This window comes from Scyliorhinus canicula, chromosome 16 (assembly GCF_902713615.1).
Source record: "Scyliorhinus canicula chromosome 16, sScyCan1.1, whole genome shotgun sequence".
Classification (NCBI taxonomy): domain Eukaryota; kingdom Metazoa; phylum Chordata; class Chondrichthyes; order Carcharhiniformes; family Scyliorhinidae; genus Scyliorhinus; species Scyliorhinus canicula.
In genome coordinates this window covers 28711725-28735077 of record NC_052161.1, presented here as the reverse complement: position 1 = coordinate 28735077, position 23353 = coordinate 28711725, and the positions used below count along the sequence as shown (strand labels likewise).

At 42.7% G+C, this 23353-nt stretch overlaps 2 protein-coding genes across 4 annotated transcripts in view; one reads left to right on the top strand and one right to left on the bottom strand.

Moving 5' to 3' along the window:
* Positions 1-208, bottom strand: part of lsm1 (LSM1, U6 small nuclear RNA associated) — a 42146-nt gene extending 41938 nt beyond the window's left edge. The window contains exon 1 of one of the 2 annotated variants that reach the window (XM_038821216.1): positions 44-208. In XM_038821216.1, the coding sequence (XP_038677144.1) occupies positions 44-89 (46 nt within the window). In that variant the 5' untranslated portion in view covers positions 90-208. The remainder of the gene's footprint in view (positions 1-43) is intronic. The other variant, XM_038821215.1, reaches the window with a different exon arrangement.
* On the top strand, positions 142-21495 carry prdx3 (peroxiredoxin 3). 2 transcript variants are annotated; one of them, XM_038821213.1, is made up of 7 exons: positions 142-214; positions 897-1029; positions 4473-4614; positions 9182-9317; positions 10073-10176; positions 18486-18651; positions 21008-21495. In XM_038821213.1, the coding sequence occupies exons 2-7, from the start codon at positions 1002-1004 to the stop codon at positions 21059-21061; spliced, it is 630 nt and encodes a 209-aa protein (XP_038677141.1). In that variant the 5' UTR covers positions 142-214; positions 897-1001; the 3' UTR covers positions 21062-21495. The 2 variants fall into 2 exon arrangements, with proteins under 2 accessions (XP_038677141.1, XP_038677140.1); XM_038821212.1 differs by having other exon boundaries at positions 203-338.
* The last annotated feature ends 1858 nt before the right edge of the window (positions 21496-23353 follow it).

Below are 23353 nucleotides of genomic sequence, written 5' to 3'. Positions count from 1 at the left end.
AAGATGATAGTTGAGTATACACAGTGAGAAGACAATTCCTTACTGTCAATGTCCCCTATCAGGCTGGCTGTCCCAGGCATGTAGTTCATCTTTGCTCCTCCGGAAGTGACCCCGGCGCAAGATGGGTGACTTCCGGGAATGGCGGGTGGGCGGAGTCTGGTTCAAACCATCCCCGGACGGGTTGATAATTAGTTTTGGGGCTGCGGCATTGTCTGTGAGCGGACTGAATGGGTGGCTGTCGGTGGGGTTTTGATTATTGAAGCGGGCCCGGGGAAGCGGGCACGAGCGGGAGGCGGCGCCGCCGGGGGCGCGCGGGCAGCAAGATGGCGGCGGCTGGGGTGAGCGGAGCAGGTGGCTCGGTGCCCAGCGCTGTTTCTCGGCGGCCCTGGATTCCCGGTCCGACGTCAGGAAAGCGGCTGCCCGCGAACGGCTCCTTTAAACCCGAGCGGGTGTTGAGATGGAACAACCGCGGCCGGCTGAGGCCCCCCCCCCCCCCCCCCAACCCCAAGACGGGCCCAGCGGCTCCCGCACGGCGGCGGCCTCTCCTGATGTCTCCGCGGGTTATAGTGTGGTGGATAAGGGCGCTGGGGTTGGGTGATCAGCTGGACAGATCTCCTCCAGCGGCTGCCCATGTAACTTAGTCTGTCAGCGGAGGCCCCGGTACCGGCTTTAGCTGTAAATGGGCCAAACGCTCCCCTCTGCCCAAGGTCAAGGCAGGGGGTTGGTTAAAAAATATTTTGGTCAAGTTAAATCATTTAAATCGGTTGGGAATTCCGATCATTGGAATTTGCTTTAGGCGCCGCGGTTATCCATCTTCCCGTCCGCAATGCGACTCGGGTGTCCTCTGGGTCGGAGTGATTGATCGCCACCATCTCTGCTTGTGTTGCTTTTTGCAGCTTTACCGAGCGTGCTTGCTCCGCACCAGGGGAGTTTCGGCGGCTCTTCACCGACTGCACTGCGTACAGAGAAACGCAGCAAATTGGAGGATCTCGACCTCTTTCATGAATCAAAAACGCAGCTTCAGCGCAAGTGAGTGAGTGCCTTGGGGAAAGTCGGCATGTCCCGAAGGTTCTTGTAACAGTTTTGACCGAAAACAGTATCCTCTTCCGAGAGACCCCGGGCGGGATTCTCGACATGGCGCCGGGTCGGAGTATCGCCGGCGGGCTGTGCGAATTGTGGCGCTGGTCGCAGCCGGCCCACCGATTTTCTGGCCCGTATGGGCCGAGCAGATGTAAGAAAAGAGCCGAGTCCCGACGGCGCCGTTCTAACCTGCTCTGGGCCAGCGGGGCCTCAGCGTGTAAGAGTCGGGTGGCGGGGGGTCCGACCCTGCGGGGCCTCCGATGTGGCCTGGCCAGCGATTGGGGCCCACTGATTGGCAGACCGGCCTCTGTGGCCTGGGGCCTTCTTTCCTATGCGCCAGCCCCCATAGTCCTGTGCCATGTTGCGTTGGGGTCGGCGTGTTGAAGGAAGCCACTGAGCATGTGCGCGTTGGTGCCGGTGCCACTGTGCATGTGTGGATCCTGGGCTGCACAGTTCGTGCCGTGCTGGCCCCCTGGAGGGGCCAGAATTAGTCGTGGGAGAGGCGCGTTCACGCCATCGTAAAACGTGATGCCGTTTACGACAGCGTGGACACTGCTGTGGGATTGGAGAATCCCGCCCTCTAGGTTGGAGGTTAGACCCCGATGTTTACAGCCTACCCTGTCACCACTAATAATTTTTCCATCTAATTTAAACATAGTCTAAAATGTGTTTCAGGTGGAGCATCTTCTTTGGACAGTTTTCTAAAATTTGCATTTGGGAAACAAATGTCTCGGATAATGTAGTTAAGAATTTTCAAACAGATTGATGCAGCAACAAACGCAATACAGATCTATACTACAGGGTGATAGAGGCCTAGTGGGAATATCAGTGGCCTCATCCAGAGACCCAGGCTAATCTGGGGGACAGGATTCAAATTCCACAATGACAGATGGTGGAATTTAAATTAATTTAAATTCAATTAATAAAAATAGGGAATTAGAAGCTTGTCTCTGTGATGGCGATGATGAAACTTCCAGTTGAAAAACTCATCGGGGAAGGAAATCTGACATCTTTACCTGGCTAATATGTGACTCTGGACCCACAGCAGCATGGCAGACACACAGCAGCATGGTTGTGCTTAACTTTCCTCTGAAATGGCTTAGCAAGCCACTCCGTTCTACCAGCTGGCTAGCACTGTGGGTATACCTGTACTAAGTGGACTGCAATGGTTCACGAAGGCACCTTCTTGAGGGCAATTGGGGTTCATAGAATTTACAGTGCAGAAGGAGGCCATTTGGCCCATCGAGTCTGCACCGGCTCCTGGAAAGAGCACCCTACCCAAGGTTAACACCTCCACCCTATCCCCATAACCCAGTAACCCCACCCAACACTAAGGGACACTAAGGGCAATTTATCATGGCCAATCCACCTAACCTGCATATCTTTGGACTGTGGGAGGAAACCGGAGCACCCGGAGGAAACCCACGCACACACGGGGAGGATATGCAGACTCCGCACAGACAGTGACCCAAGCCGGAATCAAACCTGGGACCCTGGAGCTGTGAAGCGATTGTGCTATCCACAATGCTACCGTGCTGCACAACAAATATTGGCCTTGCCCCCAATGTCCTCATCTCAGGAAAAAAAATGTTAAATCCTGTAGAGGAAACAAAATCAGACAAAAATTGGCCAATTTAGGAAGAAACTCTGGATGATTCCTCTCTGACTGTAAGGTAACCAGATAGATTGCAGGGGAGCATGGTAACTCTTTCTGTTGTCAGCTGCTCCATAGTTTTCTTTTTATGACTTGAAATGTTGTCATCCTCTTAACATGTAATCTAACTTTTTGTCCAGTGTTTCGTATTGATGCCCTAATTTCACTCATCCCTATCCAATTTTAAACAATCTATTCAACTACACAGAACCCATTTCCTTTTAAACCTCAATCTATCTCCTCTAAGCCTTCTCTTCTCTAATAAACATAGTAAGAAGTCTTACAACACCAGGTTAAAGTCCAACAGGTTTGTTTCAAACATTAGCTTTCGGATCACTGCTCCTTCCTCGGGTGAATGAGGGCTGAGGAATGAGGGCTAATTCACCTGAGTAAGGAGCAGTGCTCCGAAAGCTAGTGTTTGAAACAAACCTGTTGGACTTTAACCTGGTGTTGTAAGACTTCTTACTGTGCTCACCCCAGTCCAATGCCGGCATCTCCACATCATGGCTAATAAACATAGTCACAGTTCAGTGAGTTAAAGTGTGGCTGTCATTATGGCTGTCCTCCTGAATGTTGCTGCAACATCACATTGGTCAGCACTGGTGCTTCACAGTGCCAGGGTCCCAGGTTGGATTCCCAGCTTGGGTCATTGCCTGTGTGGGTGTCGGCACATCCTCCCTGTGTCTGTATGGGTGTCGGCACATTCTCCCTGTGTCTGTGTAGGTATCCTCCAAGTGCTTCGGTTTGTTCCCATCGTCCAAATATGTGCAGGTTAGGTGGATTGGTCATTCTAAATTGCCCTGTAGTATCCAAACGTTAGGTTGCTGGGTCACTGGAATAGAGTGGAGGTGTGGGCTCTTTCAGGGGTTGGTGTAGACTCGCTGGGCCAAATGGCCTCTTTCTGTGCTGTAAATTCTATTAACTAAATCTGCAGTGAGCTCTTGATGAATCTTTTTGAAGTTTTATTTTAATTTGCCAAACTTCCATAAGGGGGGTTTTGGTATGGAAATATTGTTTCTGATTTGACCGGCAAAACCGTTATTGATTAATGAAATGATAATTTAAATGCATTCCTGTCTAATTTATTGCAACATGGTCGCTTCCTGAATGAACAAAGACTAAATGAGGGTATAGCCAAATATTCTGTTTCAATTGTTCTGTATTTTATTAGCATTCCATTACAAAAAAAGTTCCAGTCTATTTGTAAAATATTAATTTAAGATGCTTAATCTCTCTCTGATCTTTTGGTTAGATTTTATCTCTCAGAGGATCTTACTTTTTTGACTATCTAGAATGCATATTGGGAGTTTCTATATAACGTAAAAAATATTAATTTAATCTTTATTAGTATCACAAGAAGGCTTACATTAACACTGTAGTGAAGTTACTGTGAAAGTCCCCTAGTCGCTACACTATAGCGCCTGTTCAGGTACACTGAGGGAGAATTCATAATGTCCAATTCACCTAACAGCACGTCTTTTGGACTTGTTGGAGGAAACCGGAGCACTTTGGATAAACCCACACAGACACGGGAGAACGTACAGACTCCGCACAGACAGTGACCCAAGCTAGGAATCGAACCGAGGTCCCTGGTGCTGTGAAGCAACAGTGATAACCACTAAAGAAGACAAGGAAAATGAATATTCAGAAAATGTTTGATCCATTACATTATTTTGCGTGTGGTTGTGGGATTAGTAGAAGGAGTGTAGACACTAAAATTGGTGCTTGTGTGTTTCAGCTTGTTCAAATTTCGCTCCTGCTGTTACCCAACAAGCTCCATTTTTCAAGGGCACTGCTGTGGTCAATGGTGGGTTCAAAGAGATCAATTTGGATGACTTCAAGGGAAAATATCTGGTCATTTTCTTCTATCCTCTGGATTTGTAAGTAATCTTGGCATGTGCAATTTGTATAAGCTTGAACGTAAGAGGAATAAATTGTAATGTAGATATCTTTGTCAAATTTCACAATGCAGTTTTCAGAAGTCCTCTTTTAATAACTCTTACAAAAGCAATTCTAAAGCATCCAACAGTATATTGTTGCAAGTCAGTCTTTTTAAAGAATTTTTTAAAAAGCAGACTAGAAATGATCCTGTGTTGCTCAAGGAGGAGGCCTTGCACATCTTGAGTTGTGTTATCAGCTAAGAAAACATTAGCCAAGTGATGGGTGGGGTATATCTTTTAGGGAACAAATACTGTTGTGCTCCCATATCTTGATTACTCATTTTATTCTGTGGTGTGGGTCAGGTTTCATTAATTATTTTTTAAAAGTATTTTTATTCTCATTTTCAATATTTTACATTTTACAAAAAACAACACGTTAAGCCCCCACCCTCTGCAGGGCCTTCACCTTCTCCAGGGCCAAGAACTCCAGTGGTCCCCGTGCCATGCCAGGGCACAGGGTGGAGAAGCTAACCTCCACCCCAACAGTATCGGCATGCGAGCAAACAATGAGGCGAAGGCTAAAACATCTGCCTCCGAACACGCCTGCAACTCCGGGCAGTCTGACACCCCGAATATGGCTTCCAGGGGACCAGGCTCCACATCTACATACAAAATTGACGAGATGGTGCTGAAAACGGACCTCCAGAACCGTTCCAACTTCAGGCAGGACCAGAATGTATGCACGTTATTTGCAGGGCTCCTCCCACACATCTCAGATGTCCTCCACCCCCTCAAACAGCCGGCTCATCCTTGCCTTCGTCAGGTGCGACCTGTGCACCACATTTAGTTGTAACAGCCCCAGCCTCGCACACTAGGTTGAGGCCTTCAGCATCTGTAGCACCTCGCGCAACAATCCCTTCTCCAATTCCGCCCCACCAACTCCTCTTCCCACTTACCCTTAATCCCCTCCGTGGATGCCTTATTCTCCTCAATTCCTCGCATAAATCGCTGACACGATCCCGCTCTCCTCCCGCTAACAGCACCACCTCCAACAATGAAGAGGCGGGTGTTATCGGGAAGGTCGCCTGATTTTTTTTCCCTCCCTTCCCCGGAATGTCTCGTCAATGCTTCCCGACTCAGAACCGTGATTCCTCCTAACTGGCATTCCCCCTTGTCCCTGATTCCAACCTAAAATGCTGCCAGAACTGCCTCCAAATCTCATTAATTATTTTAACTTGGATTTTTGTTGTTTTATTTCTGTGCACCTACTTCTCTCTTATTGTTTACTCTGATCTCTCAAGTTTGTTTTCTCTCCTTTTGTTTTCTCTCCTACCTTATCAACGATAATCTTAGCTATTTCTCAAATTGCCTGGTTTATATCTGTAGTTGAAGGATTGAAGGGCAGGTGTTCCAGTTTCCGGTGTGCACCACTACCATGCTTTTTACAAGGCAACAACTGAGAAATAAAGGATTTTAGTTTTTTAATGCAAAGTTAAATACACTTCTATTTTTAAAATATGATGAGTTTACTGGCTTATTACATACTCTAGCTTGTTCCTCAGCATCTTATTTTGCAATATTTGAGAAGTGGGAGACCATAAATGCAACGTGAAAAATAATCGGATTGCTCCAGGCAGATTTTAGAATGTTGGTAATGTTGCAGTGCTTTCCATTCCTTTTTGTTTTTTTCTCAATTATTATTCACACTTGAACCACCATAAAGGTTTTCTCACATCAGATACTTATACTTTTGAAAATGAACCCGCTGAGAACTGTGCTTCCAAAACAGCTTTTGGATTATTTAACCCAGTTTATTAAATAACTATTCAACAGTCACTGCATTTAAAATTTGAACAGGTAAAATGTTCCATTTGAATGCCGTTGTAACTACACTAAATGCTAAGGATAATGATTTTAAATTCTTAAAGTGGAACATGAAATTGCTGGAAGGTACCCTTGTGTGTAGTTCCTAAAGATTGTTTAGGGAGTTGTTCAGATATCTGGGCAGTTTACATTCCCTCATTCTCAGTCCCTATTTCCCCACAAGATAACTTTTATAGGTGGAGGTTTTTCAGACCTTTTGTGTCTGTCCTATCATTCAGTAAGATCATGGCATCTCTGACCCAGTTCCGTATATCAGTCTTGGTCCATATTTCTCAATGTCTTTAACCTCCACCCCAACAGTATCGGCATGCGAGCAAACAATGAGGCGAAGGCTAAAACATCTGCCTCCGAACACGCCTGCAACTCCGGGCAGTCTGACACCCCGAATATGGCTTCCAGGGGACCAGGCTCCACATCTACATACAAAATTGACGAGATGGTGCTGAAAACGGACCTCCAGAACCGTTCCAACTTCAGGCAGGACCAGAATGTATGCACGTTATTTGCAGGGCTCCTCCCACACATCTCAGATGTCCTCCACCCCCTCAAACAGCCGGCTCATCCTTGCCTTCGTCAGGTGCGACCTGTGCACCACATTTAGTTGTAACAGCCCCAGCCTCGCACACTAGGTTGAGGCCTTCAGCATCTGTAGCACCTCGCGCAACAATCCCTTCTCCAATTCCGCCCCACCAACTCCTCTTCCCACTTACCCTTAATCCCCTCCGTGGATGCCTTATTCTCCTCAATTCCTCGCATAAATCGCTGACACGATCCCGCTCTCCTCCCGCTAACAGCACCACCTCCAACAATGAAGAGGCGGGTGTTATCGGGAAGGTCGCCTGATTTTTTTTCCCTCCCTTCCCCGGAATGTCTCGTCAATGCTTCCCGACTCAGAACCGTGATTCCTCCTAACTGGCATTCCCCCTTGTCCCTGATTCCAACCTAAAATGCTGCCAGAACTGCCTCCAAATCTCATTAATTATTTTAACTTGGATTTTTGTTGTTTTATTTCTGTGCACCTACTTCTCTCTTATTGTTTACTCTGATCTCTCAAGTTTGTTTTCTCTCCTTTTGTTTTCTCTCCTACCTTATCAACGATAATCTTAGCTATTTCTCAAATTGCCTGGTTTATATCTGTAGTTGAAGGATTGAAGGGCAGGTGTTCCAGTTTCCGGTGTGCACCACTACCATGCTTTTTACAAGGCAACAACTGAGAAATAAAGGATTTTAGTTTTTTAATGCAAAGTTAAATACACTTCTATTTTTAAAATATGATGAGTTTACTGGCTTATTACATACTCTAGCTTGTTCCTCAGCATCTTATTTTGCAATATTTGAGAAGTGGGAGACCATAAATGCAACGTGAAAAATAATCGGATTGCTCCAGGCAGATTTTAGAATGTTGGTAATGTTGCAGTGCTTTCCATTCCTTTTTGTTTTTTTCTCAATTATTATTCACACTTGAACCACCATAAAGGTTTTCTCACATCAGATACTTATACTTTTGAAAATGAACCCGCTGAGAACTGTGCTTCCAAAACAGCTTTTGGATTATTTAACCCAGTTTATTAAATAACTATTCAACAGTCACTGCATTTAAAATTTGAACAGGTAAAATGTTCCATTTGAATGCCGTTGTAACTACACTAAATGCTAAGGATAATGATTTTAAATTCTTAAAGTGGAACATGAAATTGCTGGAAGGTACCCTTGTGTGTAGTTCCTAAAGATTGTTTAGGGAGTTGTTCAGATATCTGGGCAGTTTACATTCCCTCATTCTCAGTCCCTATTTCCCCACAAGATAACTTTTATAGGTGGAGGTTTTTCAGACCTTTTGTGTCTGTCCTATCATTCAGTAAGATCATGGCATCTCTGACCCAGTTCCGTATATCAGTCTTGGTCCATATTTCTCAATGTCTTTGGTTAACAAAAATTCAATTAACATCAATTTCCATTTGCAGAAGAAATTTCTAATATGCTCCCATTCTTTGCATTATGTAATTTTTAGCCTATGCCCTGTAACCAACACCATCCATTCCCTTAATATCTTGCAAATCTAAGTTCTAGAGAAACAACCCTTGTTGCCTCTTGTAGTTTAACATGATGTCCAGGTATCATTCTGGTGACTCTATGCTGCACTCCCTCTTAAGGTCAATACACTTTTTTCCCCAAGATGTGATGCCCAGACTTGCGATAGTACTCTGGGTATCTTCTAGCTGCTTCATATAACTGCAACATAACTTTTATATTATAGTCCGTTGGCAGAAAAGGGATTATTTTCTGTGCCTATCCATGATATTTAATCTGAGGCTGAATGGACTGTCAAATCTCTTTGGACCTCTACTGTTATGGATTTTCACCCTTAGGAAGTCCTCCTTACCTTTTTAAGGTCCAAATGGACGACTTCATGTTATCCTACCTTGAAAACTGTTTACTGTAGCTTTGACTATTGCTCATTTTCTTCGCTCCTGAACAATATTTTGTTATGCAGACAAAGATTCCAGGTTTTAAGTTCCATTTGAAAAAACATATTTGTGTGTATGAAATAAAGTGTATTGCTGTTCATCCTTTTAAAGTGTTTGCTAGATTGCAAACCAGTGATGGATTTTCCTTGTCATTATTCTAGGCTGTCATTGTTCTAGGCTATGTGATCGAACAAATAAATAAATATTTATTTTCACAGCACCTTTGTCTGTCCAACTGAGATTGTTGCATTTAGTAACAAAGCAAATGAGTTCCACGATGTAAACTGTGAAGTAATTGGTGTTTCGGTAGATTCTCATTTCTCTCACCTTGCCTGGATCAACATTCCAAGAAAGGTATGAGAGTAAACATGAAGATTTTAAAAACCTGTGGTTTGTTGTTTATTTGCCTTTAGAAAAGTTGGGATTTCAATTAGTGCAGTAGTGTGGCACAGTAGCATAGTGGTTAGCACTGTTGCTTCACAGTGCCAGGGACCCGGTTTCGATTCCCAGCTTGGGTCACTGTCTGTGCGGAGTCTGAGTGGGTTTCCTCCAGGTGCTCTGGTTACTTCCCACAAGTCCCGAAAGATGTGTTTGTTAGATGAATTGGACATTCTGAATTCTCCTTCAGTGTACCTGAACAGACACCTTAGTGTGGCAACTGGGGGATTTTCATAGTAACTTCATTGCAGTGTTAATATAAGCCTACTTGTGACACTAAAAGATTATTATTCTTATTCAAATATAAATTTTATAGAGAAGGTAAATATTGCTGCTTCAATCCTTCAGAATTTCACATTTGTTGAAAATAAAAGAGTGTCTCATCAAACAAAACAAAAGTAATATTTTGAGGAGTTATAAAGAAGTTGGAGAAATATAAGAAGTTAAAATCCATAAAACATTGTTCATGAGTATTCAATTTTTGGAGTGGGATCAATTTTAGATATTTTTATTGCTGTACATGCTTTTACAACATAAATCTGAAGTTTGCAAATGATTATTTCTGCTTGGTATAAAGTTTGAAAAAAACACATTTCAACATCTGGCAGTCATGTTTTCTTTTACATGAAAGATTTTCTAATTACATTTTGTTAAATGTTCTTTCGTTCCAGAATGGGGGTCTAGGGCACATGAATATACCATTGTTGTCTGATTTAACAAAACAAATCTCTCGGGATTATGGAGTGTTATTGGAAAACGCTGGTATTGCTCTGAGGTAAGCGGTTCTGTGCTTTAAAAAAAGTGTGAATAGTGTATTGTTGCAGGTTAGGGAGAGCTGAAATAGTGGTCTAGCATCAGTGGTAGATGCAGAATTATGTTACTCTAATTAGATCCAGATTGAGGATTGGACTTCAGTTTGTCATGTTGAAATGAATGGGAATGTGGAAAACGTTTCCCAAAGCATTAGTAAAAAAAATCCTGCAGTTCTTCAAAATAGCATTAGAACTTTGTCAACAGTGGCTGCAATGATAAATGTAAGGAATGGCAGAATACAGCACTCCCTCCTCCCCCACCAATGCCATGTGGTAACAATTCAATTCATTTTATTTAGACACCTTACTTAAATTAAATGTCTGTAAATGGATCAAAAGGTAAAGGCATCCTTCAAATCTATATTCTCAAGATATCTTCAAGATGTGCTTGAATATTATAAAAAATATTAATTTTGGCCAGGATCTTGCAGTCAGCAGGGAAGTGGCAAAAGCAGAAAATACTGGACAATCTCAGCAGGTCTGACAACATAGAACAGTACAGCACAGAACAGGCCCTTCAGCCCTCTTATGTTGTGCCGAGCAATGATCACCCTACTCAAACCCACGTATCCACCCTATACGTAGGCATACGAAAAGGCAAAATCCATGGCACTGTGCTCACTAGATCTTTGTCAGCAACTTAAGGTGAAAGGCAAGTATTGCCATTTCCCCAAGATAAACGCAAGTTACTGTGAACCCTGGATTCTGAGGCAAAAACAGAAAATACTGGACAATCTCAGCAGGTCTGACAGCATCTGTAGAAAGAGAAGGAAACTAACGTTTCGATTCTGGATGACTCTTTGTCAAAGCTTTTACAAAATGTCATCCAGAATTGAAACGTTAGTTCCCTTCTTTCCCCACAGATGCTGTCAGACCTGCTGAGATTGTCCAGTATTTTCTGTTTTTGCCTCAGAATCCAGGGTTCACAGTAACTTGCATTTATCTTGGGGAAATGGCAATACTTGCCTTTCACCTTAAGCTGCTGACAAAGATATAGTGAGCACAGTGCCATGGATTTTGCCTTTTCAAGGTGCTAATTTTATTCTGGTGACCGTTACATGGAATATCTGGTGTCCAGCAACATGTCATCAAGGAAGCTAAGCAGTCAATCACATTGTAGAATTCTCACAGCAAATTATATAAATTTTACAGAAAACAAAATAAATATTGGAGCATGGGATTAAGGTAGAAAGTGGCATATCATGAATTAATATTTTCTGCAGACTATTTACCATGACTGGTGAAATTGAGCATCCAATAAATACAAATTCATTTTTCAGAGCCAGAGGTTGATCAGTAATTGTGGCTGTATGCTGTTTAAAGATCAAGTTACACTTCATTCCACACGGTAGCATGGTGGTTAGCGTCAATGCTTCACAGCTCCAGGGTCCCAGGTTCAGTTCCCGGCTGGGTCACTGTCTGTGCGGAGTCTGCACGTCCTCCCCGTGTGTGCGTGGGTTTCCTCCGGGTGCTCCGGTTTCCTCCCACAGTCCAAAGATGTGCGGGTTAGGTGGATTGGCCATGCTAAATTGCCCGTAGTGTCCTAAAAAGTAAGGTTAAGGGGGGGGGGGGTTGTTGGGTTACGGGTATAGGGTGGATACGTGGATTTGAGTAGGGTGATCATTGCTCGGCACAACATCGAGGGCCGAAGGGCCTGTTCTGTGCTGTACTGCTCTATGTTCTATGTTAATGCTGTCATGTGAGAGTACCTTTAAGAAATGGGTGTTTATAAATAGGTGTGTACTTAAATATCTAGTGAGAGAGTACCTTTAAGAAATAGATGTTTATTACTGCAGTGATGTCAGTGGGTGGAGCTGGGCTGTCTGTCAACATTTTACTTTTGCTTTAGGCTTTTTGCTGCAGGGTGGGTTTGGTTTCATTTTAGTTTTGGAAAAGCTGAAATCACAGCAGGATGTTCATTTGCTGATTTCAACATGGTAACTGCTCTCAGTAGTGAATTTAAACCTGATCTTTGTGTTAAAAGGGTCTTTTATCTTCTGAATTGTTTGGGAATTTATTAAGGATTACTTAGTGTTGTATTCTTTGGGGGTTGTATTTGAATTGATGGTTGCTAAGATGTTCACTATGTTTTAAATGGTTAACTTGAGTTCATAGAATAAACATTGTTTTGCTTTAAAAAATACTTTTCCATTTCTGCTGTACCACACCTGTAGAGTGGGTGGTGTGATCCCCATACCAAAATGTATTAAATGTTGTGGGTCAGGTGAACTCCATGATACGCTGTGGGGTTCTTTAAACCCTGGCCCATAACAATGCACCATCTTTTCAAGGGGTTTTATGGCATAAATAATAGCATAAAATCTGGAAGTCTACACCAATTCAATGATTTTCATCTGTGAAGGTATCAATAGTACAAACTATGGAAGAGAAAAGAATCAGAACAGCAACTTCAGGAATTTCACATTGAACTGTGCATGTCATTGTTAGTTTCGTAGAGTAATGACCGTGAACGCTGTTGCTAACATTCAATTACTGGCCAGGCCAGTATATTGCTGTATCAATTTAAGTAGCATTTTAGAATTGCTAATATCGAAATGTTTTCTAATAATCCAGTTTGCACTCTGTGAATTTGGCAACAATCTTTGTTCCAAAGATCAGCAAAATCTTTTTGCTTTTGCTTTCTTCATTGCAACACGAGAAGAGTGTGCTGCATTGTTGAAGGTGCTGTCTTTTGGATGAAAGATTAATTCTGTGATTTCAGGTAGACATGAGAACTTTTCCCTCGACCATCATCTTGATACATACTCTTATGCTATTTATAGAGCTTTGCTGTATGCAGTTGTTAATTTGTCTACATAATTGCATTTCAAAAGTAACCTGTTAGTTGGAAAGTGAATTAGCATTTTCTGATCTAGTGAAAGGTGCAAATTATTTTTTGTTTGTTTCCCCACCTCGTATGAATTAAAATTCTTGCACACTGAAGTTTCTGACTCAAGCTTATCTGCAGTCTTCCACGTCTTGACAAATTGTTAGAACATCTGCATTCTTACTAGTTACATATTGCATTCGAAATTTGTGTGGGGAAATTGGTTAAAAAAATTATCGATAGTGGTGCTTATTTCTGGACTCCCACAATTGTCCATCGTTATATATTCATTACCTTTTCCTACCTAAAATGAAACGGTGCAATTCTCACTTCTGCGCATCATAGTTTTACTTTATTCAAGTAGGTATGTTGCAGGTTCCAGGATTTAGATTTAGATGTTTCTGTAAGAACAGAGAAGATGGTAAAAGAGGGGGGGGGGTGTGGCATTGTTAATCAAGGAAAGTATTACGGCTGTAGAAAGGACGCTTGAGGACTCGTCTACTGAGGCAGTATGGGCCGAGGTTAGGAACAGTAGAGGAGAGGTCACCCTGTTGGCAGTTGTCTATAGACCTCCGAATAGTTCCAGAGATGTAGAGGAAAGGATTGCAAAGATGATTCTCGACAGGAGCTAGAGTAACAGGGTAGTTGTTATGGGGGACTTTAACTTTTCAAATATTGACTGGAAATACTATAGTTCGAGTACTATAGATGGGTCAGTTTTTGTGCAGTGTGTGCAGGAGGGTTTTCTGACACAGTATGTAGACAGGCCAACAAGGGGCGAGGCCACATTGGATTTGGTACTGGGTAATGAACCCGGCCAGGTGTTAGATTTAGATGTAGGTGAGCACTTTGGTGATAGTGATCACAACTCGGTTATGTTTACTTTAGCAATGGGCAGGGATAGGTATATACCGCAAGGCAAGAATTATAGCTGGGGGAAAGGCAATTATGATGCTATTCGGCAAGATTTAGGATGTATAGGATGGGGAAGGAAACTGCAGGGGATGGGTACAATCGAAATGTGGAGCTTTTTCAAGGAACAGCTACTGCGTGTCCTTGATAAGTATGTACCTGTCAGGCAGGGAGGAAGTTGTCGAGCAAGGGAACCGTGGTTTACTAAGGAAGTTGAAGCACTTGTCAAGAGGAAGAAGAAGGCTTATGTTAGGATGAGACATGAAGGCTCAGTTAGGGCACTTGAGAGTTACAAGTTAGCCAGGAAGGACCTAAAGGGAGAGTTAAGAAGAGCGAGGAGAGGACACGAAAAGTCGTTCGCAGATAGGATCAAGGAAAACCCTAAGGCTTTCTATAGGTATATCAGGAACAAAAGAATGACTAGAGTAAGATTAGGGCCAATCAAGGATAGTAGTGGAAAGTTGTGTGTGGAATCAGAGGAGATAGGGAAACATTAAATGGATATTTTTCGTCAGTGTTTACACTGGAGAAAGACAATGTTGTCGAGGAGAACACTCGGGTTCAGTCGACCAGGCTAGATGGAATTGAGGTTCAAAAGGAGGAGGTGTTAGCAATTTTAGAAAATGTCAAAATAGGTAAGTCCCCTGGGCCAGATGGGATTTATCCTAGGATTCTCTGGGAAGCCAGGGAGGAGATTGCAGAGCCTTTGTCCTTGATCTTTATGTCGTCTTTGTCGACAGGAATAGTGTCGGAAGACTGGAGGATAGCAAATGTTGTCCCCTTGTTCAAGAAGGGGAGTAGAGACAACCCTGGTAATTATAGACCTGTGAGCCTTACTTCGGTTGTGGGTAAAATGTTGGAAAAGGTTATAAGAGATAGGGTTTATAATCATCTTGAAAAGAGCAAGTTGATTAGCGATACTCAACACGGTTTTGTGAAGGGTAGGTCATGTCTCACAAACCTTTATTGAGTTTTTTGAGAAGGTGACCAAACAGGTGGATCAGGGTAAAGCTGTTGATGTGGTGTATATGGATTTCAGTAAGGCGTTTGATAAGGTTCCCCACGGTAGGCTATTGCAGAAAATAAGGAAGTATGGAATTGAAGGTGATTTAGCGGTTTGAATCAGTAATTGGCTAGCTGAAAGAAGACAGAGGGTGGTGGTTGATGGCAAATGTTCATCCTGGAGTTCAGTTACTAGTGGTGTACCGCAAGGATCTGTTTTGGGGCCACTGCTGTTTGTCATTTTTATAAATGACCTGGAAGAGGGTGTAGAAGGATGGGTTAGTAAATTTGCAGATGACACGAAGGTCGGTGGAGTTGTGGATAGTGCTGAAGGATGTTATAGGATACAGAGGGACATAGATAAGCTGCAGAGCTGGGCTGAGAGGTGGCAGATGGAGTTTAATGCGGAAAAGTGTGAGGTGGTTCACTTTGGAAGGAGTAACAGGAATGCAGTGTACTGGGCTAATGGCAAGATTCTTGGTAGTGTAGATGAACAGAGAGATCTCGGCATCCAGGTACATAAATCCCTGAAAGTTGCCACCCAGGTTAATAGGGCTGTTAAGAAGGCATATGGTGTGCTAGCCTTAATAAGCAGGGGGATTGAGTTTCGGAACCACAAGGTCATGCTGCAGCTGTACATAACTCTGGTGCGGCCACACCTGGAGTACTGCGTGCCGTTCTGGTCACCACATTATAGGAAGGATGTGGAAGCTTTGGAAAGGGTTCAGAGGAGATTTACTAGGATGTTGCCTGGTATGGAGGGACGGTCTTATGAGGAAAGGCTCAGGGAATTGAGGTTGTTTTCGTTAGAGAGGAGAAGGCTGAGAGGTGACTTAATAGAGACATATAAGATAGTCAGAGGGTTAGATAGGGTGGACAGTGAGAGTCTTTTTCCTCGGATGGTGATGACCAACACGAGGAAACATAGCTTTAAATTGAGGGGTGATAGATATAGGACAGATGTCAGAGGCAGTTTCTTTACTCAGAGAGTAGTAGGGGTGTGGAACGCCCTGCCTGCAACAGTAGTAGACTCGCCAACTTTAAGGGCATTTAAGTGGTCACTGGATAGACATATGGATGAAAATGGAATAGTGTAGGTCAAATAGGCTTCAGATGGTTTCGCAGGTCGGCGCAACATCGAGGGACGAAGGGCCCGTACTGCGCTGTAGTGTTCTATGTCCTATGTTCTAGGTGAAAACTCCAGCCTGTTTTTTTTACGCTAACTTTTGAAAATAGCCACTAGGCATTAATTCTATGGAGTAGTGACAAAGAAAGAGCAACCTTGCATTTATATATGCATTTACATTCATCAGCTGTGCAGCACTCCAGTCACCACAGCTTGGTGCACTACGCCCAGGCAAGAATGCTACCATTGCGATAAGGTTAACATCTGAGAGTAAATACAAATGACTTGTGCTCATGATTGTGAGCCACATGGGCAAAATTTTTCTTTCTCTTTCCACTGCCTCAATTAACTCTTGAACCATTCAAACCATCCAGGACAGTGTTTCACTGAGATTGGTGGAACAGACTCACTTTGTGCAACAGTACAGCAAAGGTGGGAAAAGGAGGGCCTCTGTTCAACCAAGGAAAAAGGCTGTGGAGGACAGGTTTTATTAACAAGAGTGGCCCTTGGGTGTAGATGTGGTTATGCAAAATTTTGGGACTGAGAGGAAAGTGCACCTGAGTTCCAGAAATCAGGAGGAATGCAGTCAAGTCCTGGGTGAACTACACCAGGAGCTACTCAGACTCTTGAGAGCTTCTGCAGGCTGTTTCCACTGACGGGAGGGTCAGTAATTGAGCATAGAGACAAGATAATTGGCAGAATAAGCTGATGGGAGATGAAAATCTTTGTGCACAGTAAGTTATAATCCATTCTATAGCTCTTCCTACATGCTGTGACAGACTTATTGGATCGAATAGCCTCTTCTATTAAGGTAATCTTTATTCACAGTTGTTCCTGAAATAAATGCTGCAAAGGCAGAAAATAACACCACCTCCTTCTGTTGTTCCTCTCAGAAAGGGGACATCGGGGCGGCATGTGGCGCAGTGGATAGCACTGGGACTGCGGCGCTGAGGACCCGGGTTTGAATCCCGGCCCTGGGTCACTGTCCCACAACCCAATGATGTGCAGGTTAGGTGGATTGGCCATACTAAATTGCCCCTTAATTTGAAAAAAAAAAAATTGGGTACTTTAAAAAAGAAAGGGGATATCAAAAGAGTAGGATTGTACTCACAGGCCCGTTTTGGCCCAGGGTCACCCCTTGATTACGAAATCTAGAGCCTGTTTCAAAATATGAGTGTGCCTTTAAAGTCAACTTGTCTGTTTGTCTGTATTTATAATCTATAGTGATTTCTGCTGCATTTCTCAAAAGTAAATGGATAAACATTGCTCATGGAAGCAACCAGTAGTTCTTCTCATCAATTCCTTTTGCCACGTCGTGTGTGTATGTATATGACACACACACATCATTAAGACTCGATATCAAGCTCTATCCTTCCTGCAAAGGGGGAATGTGTTCATGTATCATCATTTAGACTTACCAGTTAGAGCATAGAACAGTACAGCCCAGAACAGGCCCTTCGGCCCTCAATGTTGTGCCGAGCTATGATCACCCTACTCAAACCCACGTATCCACCCTTACACTATGGGCAAGTATTAACCTTACACTACGGGCAATTTAGCATGGCCAATGCACCTAGCCCGCACATCTTTGGACTGTGGGAGGAAACCGGAGCACCCGGAGGAAGCCCACGCACACAGGGGGAGGACGTGCAGACGCCACACAGACAGTAACCCAGCCGGGAATCGAACCTGGGACCCTGGAGCTGTGAAGCATTTATGCTAACCACCATGCTACCCTGCTGCCCCACAGTTGCAGAGTTAAACAACAGTACACCTCAACCAATGACATTGAATATTTTTAACTTTCTATATCAGTCATTATGTGATTTGATGTTGCCAGCTTTTGGACTAGATTAGAGGTGTTTTTTTCTCTCCAAAAAGACGACTCATTCACTTCAGTTGTGATACCGCATCCACGTGTAGAAGGTTTAGTTTATTGGTTTGAACTCTAGATTCAGAAGTAAAACAACCATGTCCTAACATTGTTACTTCCATAATAATAATCGCTGATTATCACAAGTAAGCTTCAATTAAGTTACTGTGAAAAGCCCCTAGTCACCACACTCGGCCGCCTGTTCGGGGAGGCCGGTGTGGGAATTGAACTGTGCTGCTGGTCTTGTTCTCCATTACAAACTGTTTAACCCACTGTGCAGTGCCCTGCTTTGTCCTCGATTTTGAACATTTAAGCCTTTCCCCCACCACTGACACGCTTGAGGCATTTCTCCACTACTGACACGTTTGAGGCATTTCCCCACCGCTGACATGCTTGAGGCATTTCTTCAATATAACTATTTCAATTTTTAGACCATAAATTTGAAATATAATTCATAAATCACTTGCTGTGTACTTTACAAAATTATTTTTTTTCTGATTTCCTCACTTTTAAAATGTTCTAATTTTACCAGAGGTCTTTTCATCATTGATCCAAACGGCATTATCAGGCACATCGGCATCAATGATCTGCCTGTCGGTCGCAGTGTTGAAGAGACTCTACGTTTAGTTAAGGCCTTCCAGTTTGTGGAGACCCATGGAGAGGTTTGCCCAGCTGATTGGAAACCTCATGCTCCAACGGTTTGTAAAGTTTGCTTCATAGCAATTTAATGAAATTGTGTTGCTTGTTTTTATTTTTTAACTTTGCAGCAGAATAGGCATATTTAGTTTTCACAAAGTAATTCAAACATAATAGGTTTTGCATGAATTATAAGATCTATATTTTCTTAGCATTTCAAATGTGAACATGTATTTCAAGCCTTTTAAATTCATACTAGCAGATTTCCCATCAATACTGAATTTGAAGATGTTTATTTTGATACATTCCCACTAAGCACTGACATCTGTTTATCCTGCTCCAGAATTAAAGATCCACTTCCCAATAAATATAACTGATCTATCTCTTTCCATTTACCTTCAGTATTTCCTGCCTGTCACCCACTATAAATGTTTTCTCTAGCTGACCACTCAAAATTAAGAGAATCTTTTTCTCTAACTTCAACCTGTTTTAATTTTTTACATTGATATCCAATCAACTTAGACTGCAAGTGTGTCTCTCATTTTCCCCCCTCATTTCCCATGAAATACTTTATTACCCAATAACAATAATTACATCATTGACTGCTGTCTATATTACTCCTCCATGCCCTCTCTTGCTTCACATCCTTTTTCTTTTCTACTATTTTTCTCTCTTCCCACCCCCACTTTCTTTTTTACCTCCTATTTGTTTCTGCAACATGCCCCCTCCTCAATCTATAGAACTCTGTGTTATATTGGGAGACTCGCCAATCTGTAGAACTTGGTGTTATATTGGGAGACTGGAGGAAAAAAGAACATTAGATCAGGGAAGCAACACCAATAAGTTATGGATGTGAGGGTCATAGCAAAAGCAGATCAAATAGCCTCTTCTGGGCATGTTCGTTTGAGTCTGAATGAAGATCTGTATTTTATACATGGAGCGATTGAGGAATGAACACACAATTTTTGGAATCTCTTTTTACAGACAAAATGCCTACTGGGTATTGAGCAGTCAGCAGTGGGCAAATTGAATACAATTTTTGTCTTTGTTGAGGCATGTGTATCAACGAACAAAGAAAAGTACAGAACAGGCCCTTCGGCCCTCCAAGCCTCTGCAGACCATGCTGCCCATCTAAACTAAAATCTTCTACACTGCCAAAGTCTAAAATGAAGAGTTGGGTGTTGCTATGGTCTGTGTATTGTTCATGGAAGGAAACAGAATTGTTGGAATCACATTTCTACATAAAATTAGAATTCTCTTATTAAATTTAATCTGTGTGACTACAATGGAAGCCCTCAAACTGTCATCTTGGGATTTTTTTAGCATAATGATTGAGAAAAGATTGAAATTGGGTCAAATATTTTATATGGCTTGAATAGCCAATTCGAAACAAAAACAATCTCCAAACTGCTTCAATGAGAAATAACTGACGTACTTTCTGGTTATGACCTCCTAGATGATGATCATGACGAACAAGCAACATTTTATTACAATGTAAATTCTGTTTCGGTTAGCCTTAGTATTTGTATGTGGGTGTCCGTAAAATTAAATGTTTCCTATTCTTTTAGAAGACTGTATGCTGTTTCTTCTTAAACAGAATAGAGTTATGGGAAGAGGCTTATGTGCAGCATAAACATTGGCATTGGCCATTTGGGCAGCATAGCCTGTTTCTCTGCTGGCAACACTAATCTGTAGTTCATGACAACTTATAACTTATAAGTTCAGTCAACAAGGTTAGACATACAATTATAGGTAAAAGTTAACAATCAACTAGTCAGACCCATGTGTCATTGTTTATACTCTCACCCTTGGCTGATGATCGGGTGTTCTAATATAATTAAGTATGAACAATTAAGCCTAGGCTGCTCCCTCAACTTCCCAAATGATTAAAAATTATTTGTCACCTCAACATGACATTTTAATTAACATAAGCAATTCTGTATGGATTGTGGGATATGCATGCCAATGTGTTGGGACTGCATTTTGCTGAATCACTGTTGCAGTTAGCTTCATTGATTTACTTGTGCATTTCAATGTGCAGTTGGGTGGTACAGTGGTTAGCACTGTTGTCTCAGCATGCCAGGGACCCAGCTTCCATTCTGATCTTTGGTGACTGTGGAGTTTGTACGTTCTCCCCGTGTCTGTGTGGGTTTCCTCCGGGTGCTCTGGTTCCTTCCTACCGTCCAAAGATGTGCAGGTCAGGTGGATTGGTTATGGTGACTTGAACAGCTTTCTGCTGTTATAAGTGACATTAATTTATAAAACATTTCCAGACCACTTGAAATTTCTGCACTTGAACTTCTCAAGCGTGGACTATACCCTGTAACATTCCTAGAATTAGTCAATCTTTAACACTATTATTGCAGAAACATGTTTCACCTACAGGTGTAATAATTCTGTTCATGATTTATTTTGCAGATCAAGCCTTCTCCAGAAGCTTCAAAAGAGTACTTTGCAAAGGTCGCAGAGTAGCATCTAATTTACATACATTACTTTTGTTCGGTTTGGACTATTCGGATTATTGACTCAATGAATGTTTTTTATTGTTTGATGTCAGATTAAAGTTTACCAGGCCTAAAATACTAAATTTGACATGTTTATCCAGTGAATTTTACTGATCAAAAGAAGATCACAGTGTACTACTGAATTTTCACTCATTGTTTAAAAAGAATATGTATCCTGAAGTAAACCAGAAGAATTAAAATCGGGCAAAATATCATGACCATTTAAAGTGAGGTGGTAGTGAACCATGTACAACGAATTGATTTTGTGCTTAAGTATTTCCTTATTATAAAATAAATTCTGTTTATTCTTTAAATGATGAGTTCAACTATGTTTTATGTTTTAAATATATAGTTATCACGTATTAGCATATAGATGTCTAAATAAAGATATCAATGCTTGTGTATTGATCTTTTGATTTCTTTCAAACTGCTAAGGTGCTCAGGAGTGCTTTACATTTCTGAAATTGAGACTAAATCTAGTGCTAGTTAATCCTAGAGAAACTACAAGAATTGTTCTTACACTTTGAGTTGTACTTGAAGGTTACAATTTTGGCCTTTTTGGGATATTTTTGGCATTGGTTTCTCACAAGATGGCTGCTATAGAATGGTTATAGCATGGAAAGCGGCCATTCTGTTCGTTCTAAAACCATAGAATTCCTACAGTGCAGAAGGAGGCTATTCGGCCATAATGGGTCTGCACCTAACCCTGGGGCATCACGGTAGCACAGTGGTTAGCACTTTTGCTTCACAGCGGCAGGGTCCCAGCTTGGGTCACTGACTCTGTGGAGTCTGCACGTTCTCCTGTGTCTGTGGGTTTCCTCCTGCAAGTCCCAACAGACGTGCTGTGAGGTGAGTTGTGCATTCTGAATTCTCCCTCTGTGTACCTGAACAAGTGACGGAGTATGGCGACTAGGAGCTTTTCACAGTAACCTCATTTGCAGTGTTAATGTAAGCCTACTTGTGACAAAGATTATTATTATTAAAACTCCATAACCCCACTGCTGCACATCTTTGGGCACCTTAAGTATTAATTTTAGCATGGTCACTCCACCGAACCTGCATACCTTTGGACTGTGGGTTGAAACCACTGTGAGAAAGTACAAACTCCGCGCAGTCCCCCAAGGCCAGAATGGAACCTGAATCCCTGGTGCTGTAAGGCAGCAGTGCTAACCACTGTACTGCCCCCCCCCCCCCCGCTCCTATCCATGCAGCCTTCTGCAAAAGTAATTCAGCTCGTCTCATCCCTTACCCCCATAACCCTAAAAAATTTATTTTTTCAGGTGATTATCTTGTTCTCTTTTAAAACCGTTAGTGCATTTACCTCCAACGCTCTCATTGCATTCCATTCCCTATCTTAACTACGCACCTTCCGAGCAGCCAGATGTCAGAGTGGTTCACGCCACTTCTTAGCGTTGGTACAGCCTGCCCTGCTGGGTGGGGGAATCCCGCCCCTGATTCTCTCATCTAATGGATTCATTCTAAATATCCAAAGTAAGGACCTTTCTGCACTGCCAGACTGAACGGCAAAGAAATTCAATCCAGTCATTGGCTGAAGGGTGGGCCAGTTTTAAATATGACAACAGATCAACGTCTATGCTGGAGACCTCCAGGAAAATGGATCCAGCCAGCTTTTCCTCTATACAGCCTGTGAGTGTTTGATTCCTGAAGGCAAAATTGAAGGGCACTCTTTGGGTTTCTCTCCCTGAAATGTTAACAGGCTTATCTAAAGCCCCATGGAGGTTGCTCCTCTGATCCTCTGTTTTTCCTCTGTAAAAGCTAGAGGACATTCTGGTGAATCTGGAAAACCCGTTAGGTTTGAACCACAGACTGAAGCTGGAGAGAAAGTGAGATTGAGAGTCTTAAGAATCAAACCAGCCGGACTTCCGGATGCGGCATGTAGGCGGAGGTCTTGTGTTTGGTGGCTCCTGCCAGAGTTGTCGTTTCTAGGCTCTTTGCACCCAGTTTTTTGGAAAAAGTTTTTTGTGGGAAGATCTGGGGCGTTTCTAGGATGTCAAAAACCAGAAGAACAAACTCAAGGAAAAAGGGAGTGTGCTATAGTCCATCGTCAATCCTAGTGAGGAGTTCAGTGAGAGAAAAGATGGTGGGAAGGAGAGTGCCAGCTGGCGCCATGCCCATCACTGGGAAAGATGGCCTAAGTGATGGCCAGGGAGTTTGAGCGGCTGTTTTCAAAACATCTCCATCAGACAGAGATGATGACCACGCTCAAGGTGTGGGTGGATGAGACATGCTTCGGTGAAAG

Bases quoted from the DNA above. Each gene is read 5' to 3' on its own strand.
- prdx3 (XM_038821212.1), top strand. The intron at 4,615-9,181 runs GTAAGTAATCTT...TTATTTTCACAG, and splicing joins TTCTTCTATCCTCTGGATTT to CACCTTTGTCTGTCCAACTG. The intron at 18,652-21,007 runs GTTTGTAAAGTT...TTTATTTTGCAG, and splicing joins GGAAACCTCATGCTCCAACG to ATCAAGCCTTCTCCAGAAGC.